General features: G+C 41.2%; 1 protein-coding gene across 5 annotated transcripts in view; it reads left to right on the top strand.

Moving 5' to 3' along the window:
• The window catches only part of ANKRD31 (ankyrin repeat domain 31), a 174,088-nt gene that overhangs the window by 45,923 nt on the left and 115,282 nt on the right, over nt 1–12,883 (top strand). For all 5 annotated transcript variants that reach the window (XM_084802696.1, XM_084802698.1, XM_084802697.1 and 2 more), the window contains one exon: nt 4,685–4,725. In XM_084802696.1, the coding sequence (XP_084658822.1) occupies nt 4,685–4,725 (41 nt within the window). The remainder of the gene's footprint in view (nt 1–4,684; nt 4,726–12,883) is intronic.

The raw sequence follows: 12,883 nt of genomic DNA, 5'->3' as shown, positions 1-12,883 counted from the left end.
TCCTCCCTCTCCTCCCAGCCCCACCCTTACACCCTCCTACCCTAAGTCCCCCCTTTCCTTCTCAGGGAAAAGGAGGCCCCCAAGGGTACCAACCGACCCTGGCACCTCAAGTTGCAGCAGTTCTAAGCTCCTCTTCCACTGAGGCCTGACAAGGCAACCCAGCTAGGGGAAAGGCATCCAGAGGCAGTCAGTAGAGTCAGCCCCTACTCCATTTGTTAGGGGACCCACATGGAGAACAGGCCGAATATCTGCTACATATGTGAAGGGGTCTAGGTCCAGCCCATGCCTGCTCTTTGGTTGGTGGTTCAGTCTGTGTGCCAGGGGCCCAGATGAGTTTACTGTGTAGGTCTTCTTGTGGTGTCCTTGAACTCCCTCTAGCCTTCTTCCCACTCTTTCACAAAACTCTCAGGCTTGGCCTATTGTTTGGCTGTGAGTCTCTGCATCTGTTTCCATCAGCTGCTGGATGAAGCCTCTCAGAAGACAGTTATGTTAGGCTCCTGCCTGCAAGCACAGCAGAATGTCATTAGTAGTGACAGCGGTTGGCTTTCTCCTGCAGAGTAGGTCTCTAGTTAGGTCAGCTTCTTCTTTCACTTAAAGTTTTTTTTTTTAATTTTATATGTATATATGTGTGTGCAGAGGCCAGAACTGGAGTTATAGGAGGTTGTGAGCCACCATGGGAGTGACGGAAATGGAATTGGCTCTCTGCAAGAGCAGCAAATGCTCTTTGATGCTGAGCCATCTCTCCTGTCATATTTCCTTTCCACTTTTATGCACATAAGGAGGTGGAATCAATTAACTTGGATGCCAAAGGGAATGTAGAAAAGGCCATGAATAAACCCAGGCTTGCTTGATAGACATGTGATGGAAGAGGGTTAGCAAGGCTAGAGTTTGAGAGGAATTTTTTTCTATCCCTCCCCTCTTCCTTTTCTTTCTTTACTTTGTCTTTTTAAGCTCCAGTAGGTAGGGAGGATTCCTTCCTATTAGCGCTGGCTCTTTGAGGTAAAAAATAAATAAATAAATAAAAATAAAAATACTGTGATGCCAAGTACAGGGTGGGTTTTCAAAGCTCACAGAACAGGGAGGACTTTGATCACTAAGAGTCTTGATGTCCCTCTCCTGACTCAGGAGCTCATCCTGATTTAATTCTCACAGTCCCTGAGTTGCCCTTGCTGCCAAGAATGTGTGGTGGCTTAGAAATATTTCTGGGAAGGAACAAGAGCAAAATAGGGCTTTGAGACTTGGTTTAACTTCAGCCAAGACATTTCTGTTTAAGTTATTTTTTTCAAAATTTTTATCGATTCTTTGTGAGTTTCACATCATGCAACCCAGTCCCACTCATCTCACCCTTCCCTCATATCTGCCCTTCACCCTTGAAGCCTCCTTACCCCCTAAAATAAATAAATATATATTTTATATATATATATATATATATATATATATATATATATATATATATATATATATATATATATATACGCACAACCAGCTAACTACCAGTACCATCAACAAAACAAACAAACAAAAACCCGAAGCATGGAACACACCTCATCATGGAAGCTGTAGCATGTCACAGTGTGTCCCACAGTATATCCCTCTGTCCACACATACTCACTTGCAAATGTACATTGCAATGAGTCATTGGTCTGGTTTGAGATCTCTGGCTTCTGTGACACCATCAATATTGCATCCTCATCCAGACTCCTCTTGGTTATTTTATTGTTGCTATGTGTCATGGAGATCCTACAGCTTTGGAACAGCAGGACTGATCCTTTCACTTGTTCTAACTATTCATAGATGATACACATTTTGTGGTGGGCTAATTCAGACCCCTGGATCTGGGGTTGAGTGGTAGCTGAGCTGGTTAAGCCCTGGGCCTCTCTCTTATTCATACCACAAGGTCAAGCTCTCCAGCACTGCTCCGGGTAGGCCACCCAGTGCTACCGTTGACAGTGACAGGGTCAGTTCTCCTGTCCCTCATGCCCTCATACTAGCTCACCTGCACTCAGTGCCTCCAGAGCTATTTCTACTGTGCTGCCCAGTCAAGGTACAGGGCCCCTTTCCTAAGTGCTGCAGACTGAGGGGCTGAGCCAGGTCTCCTGCTCTCACACCCTCAGGGTTGGCTTACCCAAGCCTTTGCCATCAGGGCCACCTCTACTGTGTTGCCCAGGTGAGGCAGAAAGCTCTTGCCGCCAACCACTCTTCTTCCTGGTCTGCTACAGGTAAACTGTCTGTGCCACAAATGTCTGGCACCCCAGCCTGCAGCCGCTGTGACTTTCCTGTCACAGTGCACTGTATCTTCTGAAATGCGAGCCAGAGTCTTTATTTCCTCCTGTTGCTTCTGTCGGGAATTTGGTCCTAGTAATGAGAAAAGTAACACAGTTACCAACTCATTTTATACAAGTTAAGGAAAATATATAAACTAACAGTAGTAACTAGAAGAAAACATTGGAGCTGGCTGTGGTGGCGCACGCCTTTAATCCCAGCACTTGGGAGGCAGAGGCAGGTGGATCACTGTGAGTTTGAGGCCAGCCTGGTCTACAAAGTGAGTCCAGAACAGTCAAGGCTACACAGGGAAACCCTGACTTGAAAAACCAAACCAAACCAACAACAACAAAAAGAAAACATTGGGCTTAACAGTGATTTTTTTTTAAATAACACTATATGAATAGGCAAGAAAAAGATTGGTAAGTTAGATATAATGAAAATTAAAAACTTTGATCATAAAAGGATACTTTAATAGAATAAGAATGGAATGGGAGAACATATTTGCAAATCTTGTGGTTTGGGATCAGTATTCAGAATGTATAAAGAGAAGAATTCGTACATACAACAGCAACAACAACGAGATAATGGCCAGGCCTGGTGCTATAGTCCTGTAACCCCTCATACTCAGGACACTGAGACTAGAAGATAGCACGTTCAAGGACTGCTAGAGTGAATCCAAGGCCATACTGGGAAACTGTCTTCAAGTGAAAGAATTAATTTGAGGGCTGAGGCTACTGCTCAGTAGTAGAATGCTTGCCTAGCATGCATGAGGCCATTGATTCAATCCCCAATACTATAAAGAAAAAAAGGAAGAGTAATAACAAATTAAATAGATATTTCACCAAAGGAGGTATATACAAATGACTAATGAGCACAAGAAACTATGCAACTAAATCTCCCAGGGGGACCATTTCACACTCATTAGGATGACTATTATAGGAAACAAACAACAGAAAATAAAGGTTAGCAAGGATGTTTTAAAACTCGCAAACGTTTGCCTTGCAAGTATGAATGTAAAATGTTACATTGTATGGTGATTCCTCCCAAAATTAAGCAACTGAATGCCATATGATCTAATAATTCTACTACTGAGTCTATACCTAAAAGAAGTGAAAATAGGCACCTGAAGAAAGTTTTTAATTCACAGCAGAATTATTCTGTAGCACTGTTTATTATTCACAAAAGCCAAAAGTGGTGGGAGTAATGCAAGTGTTCACAGATGGAGAGTGGAAAGTGAAGTATGGTATACAGTCGATGGAGGTTGGTCAGCCTTAAACAAGAAGAAAACACTGATATATACTACAGCATGGATCAGTCTTGCTATGTGAAACAAGCTGTTCACAAAATAGCAAATACTATAAGATTTCTATTCCATGATATTCCTAGAGAAGTCAAATTTACAGAGATGGTAGGCTGCCGTGGTGAGGGTAGAAGGAAATGAGGCATAGAATTTCAGCTGAGAGGTTTCAGAGGAGAAAGTTCTGGAAATGCATGGTGATAATGCAGCACAAAACATAAGTTACTTAATGCCCTACATCTATGCATTTAAACATCATTAAGATGGAACATTTTATGTATTTTTCCACAGTAAAAAAAAGGTTACACAAAAAAACTACGAGCAAATGAGGAACACTGAGCAGGAGAGAGAGGCTTCCCTAGGGAAAAACACACCAATTGATGGCTAACACAGACTGAGCAGGCTATATTTGTGTCTTTAGGAACACAGACACACACACACGTGCACGTGCACTCTTGCATGTATGTAGCAACAGTTAATGAAAAATAGAAGAGACCATTAATTTTTTTCTTTTTTTTCTTTATTAATTTATTCTTGTTACATCTCAATGGTTATCCCATCCCTTGTATCCTCCCATTCTTCCCTCCCTCCCATTTTCCCCTTATTCCCCTCCTCTATGACTGTTCCTGAGGGGGATTACCTCCCCCTGTATATGTTCATAGGGTATCAAGTCTGGCAGATTTGGGCTCAGGGGTCCCGCTCAAACTAAGGCACCAGCCAAGGACAATACAGGTGGTAAACCTTAAACCCCTACCCAGATCTAGCCAATGGACAGAACACTCTCCACAGTAGAGTGGAGAGTGGGATATTAGTTTCTCACATACTCTGGTGCCTCACCTTTGACCATGTCCCCTGGAGGGGGAGACCTGGTGGCACTCAGAGGAAGGACAGCAGGAGACCATTAATTTAAAAGAGCACAGAGAGGTATAAGGGAGAGTTTAAAGGGAGGAAAGGTAAAGGGGAAATAATGTGCCTATATTATAATCTTAAAAATGAAAAAAAACTTAGAAGTAAGAAATACTAAGTAAGAATTCTATGAAGTGTTATGTTTTGGATTATTTCATTAAATTATAATTTCTTAGTTTGACAAAAACAAAACCTCTTTTTGTTTTTCCCCCTCAGGTTCCTCAGGATGAAACAGTACAAAATCAAGTTCTGTTACAGTTAAGTATAATGGTTTGGGGCTTCATTATATTATAGGTATTTATTTTGTTACTGTTTGCAAAGCTAAGTCTTTATTTTTATAAGTCTTTTAAAATTATGTATTCCTAGAGGATGGAGAGATGGCTCAGAGGTTAAGAGCACTGACTATGCCAGGTGTGGTGGCGCATGCCTTTAATTCCAGCACTCAGGAGGCAGAGGCAGGTGTGAGCTCAAGGCCAGCCTGGTCTACAAAGTGGGTCCAGGACAGCCAGGGCTACACCTATCTCGAAAAACCAAAAAGAAAAAAAAAAAAAAGAAAAAAAAAAAAAAGAGAGCACTGACTGCTCCTCCAGAGGTCCTGAGTTCAATTCCCAGCAACCACATGATGGCCCACAACCATCTATAATGAGATCTGGTGCCTTCTTCTGGCCTGCAGGTGTATGTGCAGCCAGAGCACATATTTATAATAATAAATAAATCTTTAAAAAATTATATGTTCTGGAATGCTAGTTGGGTAAATATAGGTTATTCTGTAAGCATTCAAGATAAATTTAATTTCATGTGAAAATGAATTAAGATCAATTGATTCTGTCTCCTAATGTTAAAGAGTGAATTTATAGCACAGCATAAAGGAAGAGTTTGTAGAATCTTTGCTGTAATTAAGCTTTATATTCTCTCAGTTCTTTAAAAACAGTGATTCTCAAAATATGGCTTGTGAACCCCCTGGTAGTTCCTGAGATTGTTTTAGGCGACCTTGGAAAACTATTTTCTTAATGATACTAACATTATTTGCTGCTTCCTGTGGGGTTTACATTTGCACCAGCAAGTGCTACGCAATGGTAAGTAAAATGCTTATAGGCCTTAGCAGGAAGCAAGGCAGCAGCACCAAACTGTACTAGTAGTCATCTTTTTTTCCCCTGCCATTGCTAACTATAAAAAGGAGATGATGCTAATTTTACTTAAGAGTTTGTTTGATGAAGTAGAAAAGTTGCTAGGTTTTGTGAAGTGTCTCCTTTTAAGGGTATGACCTTTTAGTATTCAGCATGGTGAAACTTGGAGTAGGCTTGATACACTATAGTGCAGTGTGAAGTAGTCAGGAGAGAAACACGAGTGCGCTCACTGTAGTTGTGAACATCATAAAACCCACCTTAAAAGACTCAAACGACTAATTGACCAGTTAGTTATTCACAATTGGTTGTATTTCTCAGTGGCTAAGAGTGCACAGTGCTGTTGCAGAGAACCCACATTCAGTTCCTAGCACCTGTGTTGGGCTGTCCATGCTTGCCTGTAAAGACAGGCCCAAGAGGTCTAACTTTTCTGTCCTTTGTAGGGATCAGCATTCATGTGCATGAAAACACACACACGCATAATTAAAAATAAATATTTAAAAAGTGAATAAAGTAAGCTGGTTATTTCAAGAAAAAACAACTAATAATTATTGTTGCCAATGGGGAAAAAACCTGAAGGTTTTTGTTTTTTGTTTTTTTTCCTAATTTCAGCGCTGGTTTTTAGGGGAGGGGAATAAGGGGAAAATGGGAGGGAGGGAAGAATGGGAGGATACAAGGGATGGGATAACCATTGAGATGTAACAAGAATAAATTAATAAAGTAAAAAAAAAAAAAAGAAAAACCTGAAGGTTTTTTATTTATCCCATGAAAATTTCATGCATGTATCAAATGTGTCTTGATCACATCTACCCCTCATTCCTACATTTCCTTCCCAACCTCTCCTTCCCAACTTTATGTCTTTAGTTTATAATTTTAAAAATTAACCCACTGAGTCCAATTAGCGCTGTCTATGTGCCCAGGTGTGTGGGGCATCGACAGCCTTCCAGTGGCCATACTCCTAAAGAAAAGGGACTCTCTCCTAGCAGTCCTCCCAGCCTACACCTCATGGACCATCTCAGTCGAGTGTAGGTCCTTGGGAACGGGGTTTCTCAAAGCACTGGTGGGCCGATATAGGCGAGTGACAAACAGACAAACCAGGGGTAGTGTTTGAATCTGAGTGTATTTTGTTGACTAGCAACCCAGGTTTTTATACATTTTTGAAATGGGGTGTGTTTTTTCGTGGTTGCATTTTTTTCATACAATTCAAAATACAGGATGCAGAGTAATAATGTCATCAATCTTGAATAATCATTCATAAGTCATTAGATTGGTATCAGTGCATATGCCCTCTTTATCAAAGGTCAATATTTTCTCATTATGCCAAACATCTGTGAGTCAAGACAGTTTTTTTTCCCCTAGCTCTTCTATCACTATCTGGAGCTTTCTTTAAACACTTTATTTGTAAGTCATAATATAAACTATGATTACTTCTTAGCCATGTTTTTATTAACAAGTGGAATGGAACTTGGTGATAAAACTCTGAATGACTCTTGGCTGTAGTTTCAAGTTAGGGGTCTCCTAGCAACACAGTTACATTAGAAAAGTTCTGATAAGGAGGTAAAAACAAAGGCAGAATGTTCCAAAACAAATAAGAAAAAAGAGAAAAGGAGGGGGGCTACAATTGGTTACTCCTGGCAGGAACATCAGACCCGTTCCAGGAGGCTCTCCCTTGGGCAGGGGTCCTTCCCTCAGCTTCTGTAGTAACGTTTGTCACACCGGAGGGGTCCTGACACCTACAGCTCCCCAACTAGCCTGAGATCTCAGGAGCCCCGCCTCCCCACACTAGAATTTTAAACCGACTTGATCTCGTGCAGGTCTTGTGGAGGTAATCAGTGTTGCTGTGGGTTCGTGTGTGCAACAGCCATTTCCTATCCAGAGGACAGCATTTAAGCATTTGATATCCCTGAGCCATAGTGTGTGTGTGGGGGGGGGGGGCAGGATTCATAGCGATGTCCCATGTGTCTCACAGTTGCTTATTCCCAGAACTTTGAATGGTGAGGTGGCCCTGCATTAACTACTGCCCATTGCAGTTAAAAGCTTCAGTTTTAGAAAACCGGGTCCTCTTTTCCCTTTTTTTAAGTTAAAAAAAAAAATGTATTTACTTAGAAGCATTCAGAATGTCAAATAAACAGCGGCATTTTAAAAAAGTTACTGACTGGTATTCAGTTATCAGAACAATTATCTTCATATAAGCGGCATCAGACAATGCAAATTTGAAAAAAAGAAAACCAAACAGAAAACCAAAAAACTGCTATTACCATATATAACTGTTTTTTTCTGTGTACCAACAAGACCCTGCTTTAAATTTCCATGCTAATCTATAACCCTTAGATTATACAAGGTATCGTTAATGGCTATTGAAAATAACACCAGGACAGGGCTATTTAAAGACACATTTAGGGGGCTGGAGAGATGGCTCAGAAGTTAAGATCACTGACTGCTCTTCCAAAGGTCCTGAGTTCAATTCCCAGCAACCACATGATGGCTCACAACCATTTACAATGGAATCTGGTGCCCTCTTCTGGTCTGCAGGTGTACAAGCAGGCAGAGCACTGTAACTAATAAATAAATCTTTTTTTAAAAAGACACATTTAATACTGTGTAAACTAAAAAAGACAATGTGCTGTTTAAAAACAAATCTTACACAACCTTACATGTCAGTTTTTTTAAAAAAGGAGTACGCTGTGTACTATGATGGTTAAATGCTTCATAGACAAAACAAACAAACAGAAAAAAAACCAAAGAATCAAAACTGCACTAGAACCAGCTTGTCATCCCTTTTCCTTCCTCTTCCTCATGCTCTTCATCCTCGTCACCTAGCTCTTTCTTCTTTTTCTTGCTCTTTTCAGCCTTGATCCCCTTTTTCTCTGCATTGGTTTTTGCCTTTGTTTTATCTCTGTAGGCAGCAGTGTCCTTTTCAAACTTTTCCTTCAGCTGGATGGCCTTCTTTTCACAGGGCTGCTTGTCACCTGCTGCAGTGCTGTTCCACATCTCTCCTAGCTTCTTTGCAATCACCAATGGACCAGCCAAGATCTTCTCTGTTGGCATAATATTTTTAGCTATATTATTTTGTCCTTATACCTTCCACCCTATTCCACCCTAATCCCTTCCAAGCCCCCAACACTGGGCAGGCATGAAAGAAAATTAGAGGAGAAATGGGGATAGATCTCTTTCAGCCAACAAAATAGACTACTTCCTGGTGATTAGGGTCATTGCATTTCTTGGGGAGAGTCCAATCTTCGACTCATCAGGATATCTCCAACTTCTTGTCTCTTTCCTCTGGACCAGCAACAACAGCAGGAGCAGGAGCCAGCAGGAGGAACAGCCACACTGCCTCTCTAGGGGCTCTTTTTATTCCCTCTCTAGAGTCCCCGGAATTTAACTATCTTCAACTGGCAGAATCATGCACCTCCAGAGAATGCACAGGGCAAATTGTCTGCTGCTGTGGACAGTCTGAAGCAGCTCCATATCCCACACCTGGGATTGAAACAGAAACATGTTTACATAACTTGGTTTTTAAAGACACCAGACTTCTTGCTCTAGTCCTCCTTTGGCTTTGGGGCTGTACTCAGAACAGAACAAGAAGTCTGAAGGAGGCCTCTTGGGTGCATTGGGTCCTTGAACTTTTCTGGGAGATGAAGATTTTAATGTCTCTCTTATAATGAGCCTTGTCAGCCTTTGCCGTGTCTTCCAAGTTCTCTCTCTCTCTCTCTCTCTCTCTCTCTCTCTCTCTCTCTCTCTCTCTCTTTCTCTCTCTTGGTTTTTCGAGACAGGGTTTCTCTGTGTAGCCGTGGCTGTCATGGACTTGCTTTGTATACTAGGCTGGCCTCGAACTCACAGTGATCCACCTGCCTCTACCTCTCGAGTGCTGGGATTAAAGGCGTGTGCCACCATGCCCAGCTAGTTTTCCCTTTCTTTAGCAGATGTGGTCTTCACCTCTCTGAGCACTTCTTACAGAACTCTGAGAGGTTTACAGACACATCCAGTACTTCTTGTGCTCCTCCTGGCAGGTTTGCACAAAGAATACATACGAGGCCTTGTTTTCTCTTAGCTTCTTAAGAATCTTCTTTGCCCATGTTTTGTTGAATTTCTTCTGAGAAGCACAGCGTCGCCTAGTGCCTGTCAAGCTCTCACTTGCCCTAGCACTGTCTCTGTGGAGCCCATGTTCTCCTTTCCCTTAATCTTGATGGCTTTAGCTTTTCTGATGAAGCTACTGGTAAAATTTATGATTACTTTTGATACTTTATAATGAAATATTTCAGATGTACATAACTTAATGAATCAGTATTTCCTAAAAAGTCTGCTGTAGTTACTTTCTCTTGGACATGATAGTGTGCTCTGACCAAGAGCAGCTTAGAGGAGGAGAAGGCTTATTTGATCTTACACTCCCAAGGCCCAGACATAATCGAGAGCATTTAGTGCAGGAACTCAGGCCAGGAAACCGAACCAGAAACCATGGAGGAATGTGCCTTGCCTTTTGGCTCACTCACAGACTCATGGTTAGCTAGCTGTCTTATGCAGTCTAGGATGTCCTGCCTAGGGAATGCCTCTGCCCACAATGGGCAGGCACTTTTTCATCAGTTAAGACAAATCAAAACAACCTCTCACACACCTGGTCACAGTCGGTTTAATTTGCATAGTCTCCAAATTGAGACTTCCTCCTCAGGTAAATCTAAGTGCTGTCAGTTGACACCTGAAGCTAAGTAGGACAGAGATTAATGAATAATATTATAGAATCATGAACAGGGAATTGATCTGTTCAAGTGTAAGGTGGCCCAATCAGTATTGGTGTGGGACAAAAAGTTCCTTCTCTCACTTTCTATATTTAAGTAATTTCTAAGAATTTTGCCACTGGTGGTGACAGCTATTGAAGGCTGAGGAAGTGGAGCGGTGGGTCCTATCCTTGCCATGAGGCTGCAGCAGGTGATGGTAGAGTGTTGCTGTTAATGTAAAGGTAGGGCCTAAGAAATGTTTATTATTAGTTGTATAATTATTATGGTGGCATTTCTAACCCACTAGCAATTAATAAAAGCACAGACATCTATTATATTTTATTTTTTATTAATTTATTCAGATTACATCTCAATTGTTATACCATTACTTGTATCCTCCTGTTCCTCCTTCCCTCCCTCTTTCACCCTATTCCCCTCCCCTAGGTCTGTGACAGAAGGGAATCTCCTCCCTCACCATATGGTCACAGCCTATCAAGTCTCATCTTGGTAGCCTGCTTATCCTTTCTCTGAGTGCCACCCGACCTCCCCACCAGAGTTCATGTCAGAATCAGTCCCCGCTTTCCACACAACTGTGTAGAATGTCTTGTCCATTGGCTAGATCCGGGTAGGGGTTCACTGTTTACTGTATGTATTGCCCTTGGTTGGTGCAGATCTGCCCGTCATGATGTTCTTCTTGTAGGTTTCTAGGACCCTCTGGATCCTTCTATTTCCCTATTCTCCTATAGTTCTTTCACCTAGAGTCCCAATAGGAGGTCCTCACATCTATCCCAATCTCCTGGTAAATGAAGACTTTCATGGGACATCCCTTTTGGGCTAGTGTTTGATTATAAGTGAGTATAAACCATGTGAGTCTTTCTGGGTCTGGGTTAATGCAATCAGTATGATCATTTCTAGTTCCATTTGTCTGCAAATTTCAGGATTCTCTTGTTTTTAATAGCTGAGTAATATTCCATAGTGTAAATGTACTGCAGTTTCTTTATCCATTCTTCACCTGAGGGACATTTAGGTTGTTTCCAGGTTCTGGCTATTACAAATAAGGCTGCTATGAACATGGTTGAGCATATGTCCTTGTTGTGTGGTGGAGCATCTATCTTCTGGGTATATTCCAAGGAGTGGAATAGCTGGGTCTTGAGGTAGCCCTATTTATTCCCAGTTTTCTGAGAAAGTGCCAGATTGATTTCCAAAGTAGTTGTACAAGTTTGCATTCCCACCAGCAGTGAAGGAGTATTCCCCTTTCTACACATCCTCGCCAGCATGTGCTGTCACTTGAGTTTTTGATCTTAGCCATTCTGATGGATGTAAGATGGAATCTCAGAGTCGTTTTGATTTGCATTTCTCTGATGACTAAGGATATTGAGCATTTCTTTAAGTGTTTCTCAGCCATTCGATATTCCTCTCTTGAGAATTCTCTGTTTAATTCTGAGCCCCATTTCTTAATTGGGTTATTTAGTTTGGTGGTGTTTAATTTCTTGAGTTCTTTATATATTTTGGATATTAGACCTTTGTCAGATGTAGGTTTGAGGAAGCTCTTTTCCCAGTGTGTAGGCTGTCACTTTGTCCTCTGATAGTGTCTTCTTCCTTCTCAACCTCATGAGGTCCCATTTATTAATTCTTGACCTTAATGCCTGGGCTATTATTGGAGTTCTGTTCAGGAAGTTGTCTCCTGTGCCAATATGTTCCAGGCTCTTCCCCACTTTTTCTTGTAACCGATTTAGTGTATCTGGTTTTATGTTGAGGTCTTTAATCACTTGGACTTGAGTTTTGTGCATGGTGATGAATATGGGTCTACATGCATTTTTCTATATGTACACATCCAGTTAGACCAGCGCCATTTGTTGAAGATGCTATCCTTTTTCCATTGGAAAGATTTGGCTTCTTTGTCAAAAATCGAATGACCATATGTATGTGGATTCATTTCTGGGTCTTCGTTTCAATTCCATTGATCAACTATCCTATTGCTTTGCCAGTACCATGCTGTTTTAATCACTGTTACTCTATAGTACAGCTTCAGATCAGGTATGGAGATTCCTCTGGAGGATCTTTTATTGTGCAGGATTGTTTTAGCTATTCTGGGTTTTTTGTTTTTCTATATGAAGTTGAGAATTGATCTTTAAATGTGTTTAAAATATTGTGTAGGTATTTTGATAGGGATTGCGTTGAATCTGTAAATTGCTTTTGGTAAGATGGCCATTTTTACTATGTTAATTCTCCCAATCCATGAACAAGGGAGATCATTGCATCTTCTCATGTCATCTTCAATCTCCTTTAGAGATTTGAACTTTTTTTCAAATAAGGCCTTCACTTGCTTGGTTAGAGTTATTCCTAGATATTTTATATTGCTTGTGGCTAGCATGAAGGGTATAGTTTTCCTAATTTCCTCCTCTGCATGATTGTCATTTGTATATAGGAAGGCTGATGACTTTTTTGAGTTAGTTTTGTATCCAGCCATTTTGCTGAAGGTGTTTATCAGCTGTAGGAGTTCTCTGGTGGAATTTTGGGGGTCACTTGTGTACACTATCATATCATATGCAAATAGGGATAATTTGACTTCCTTCTTT

The sequence above is a fragment of the Acomys minous genome (assembly GCF_964271855.1).
Source record: "Acomys minous genome assembly, chromosome: 11".
Taxonomy (NCBI): domain Eukaryota; kingdom Metazoa; phylum Chordata; class Mammalia; order Rodentia; family Muridae; genus Acomys; species Acomys minous.
The sequence above is the reverse complement of the archived record's forward strand: the minus strand, read 5'-3'. Positions and strand labels throughout refer to the sequence as shown.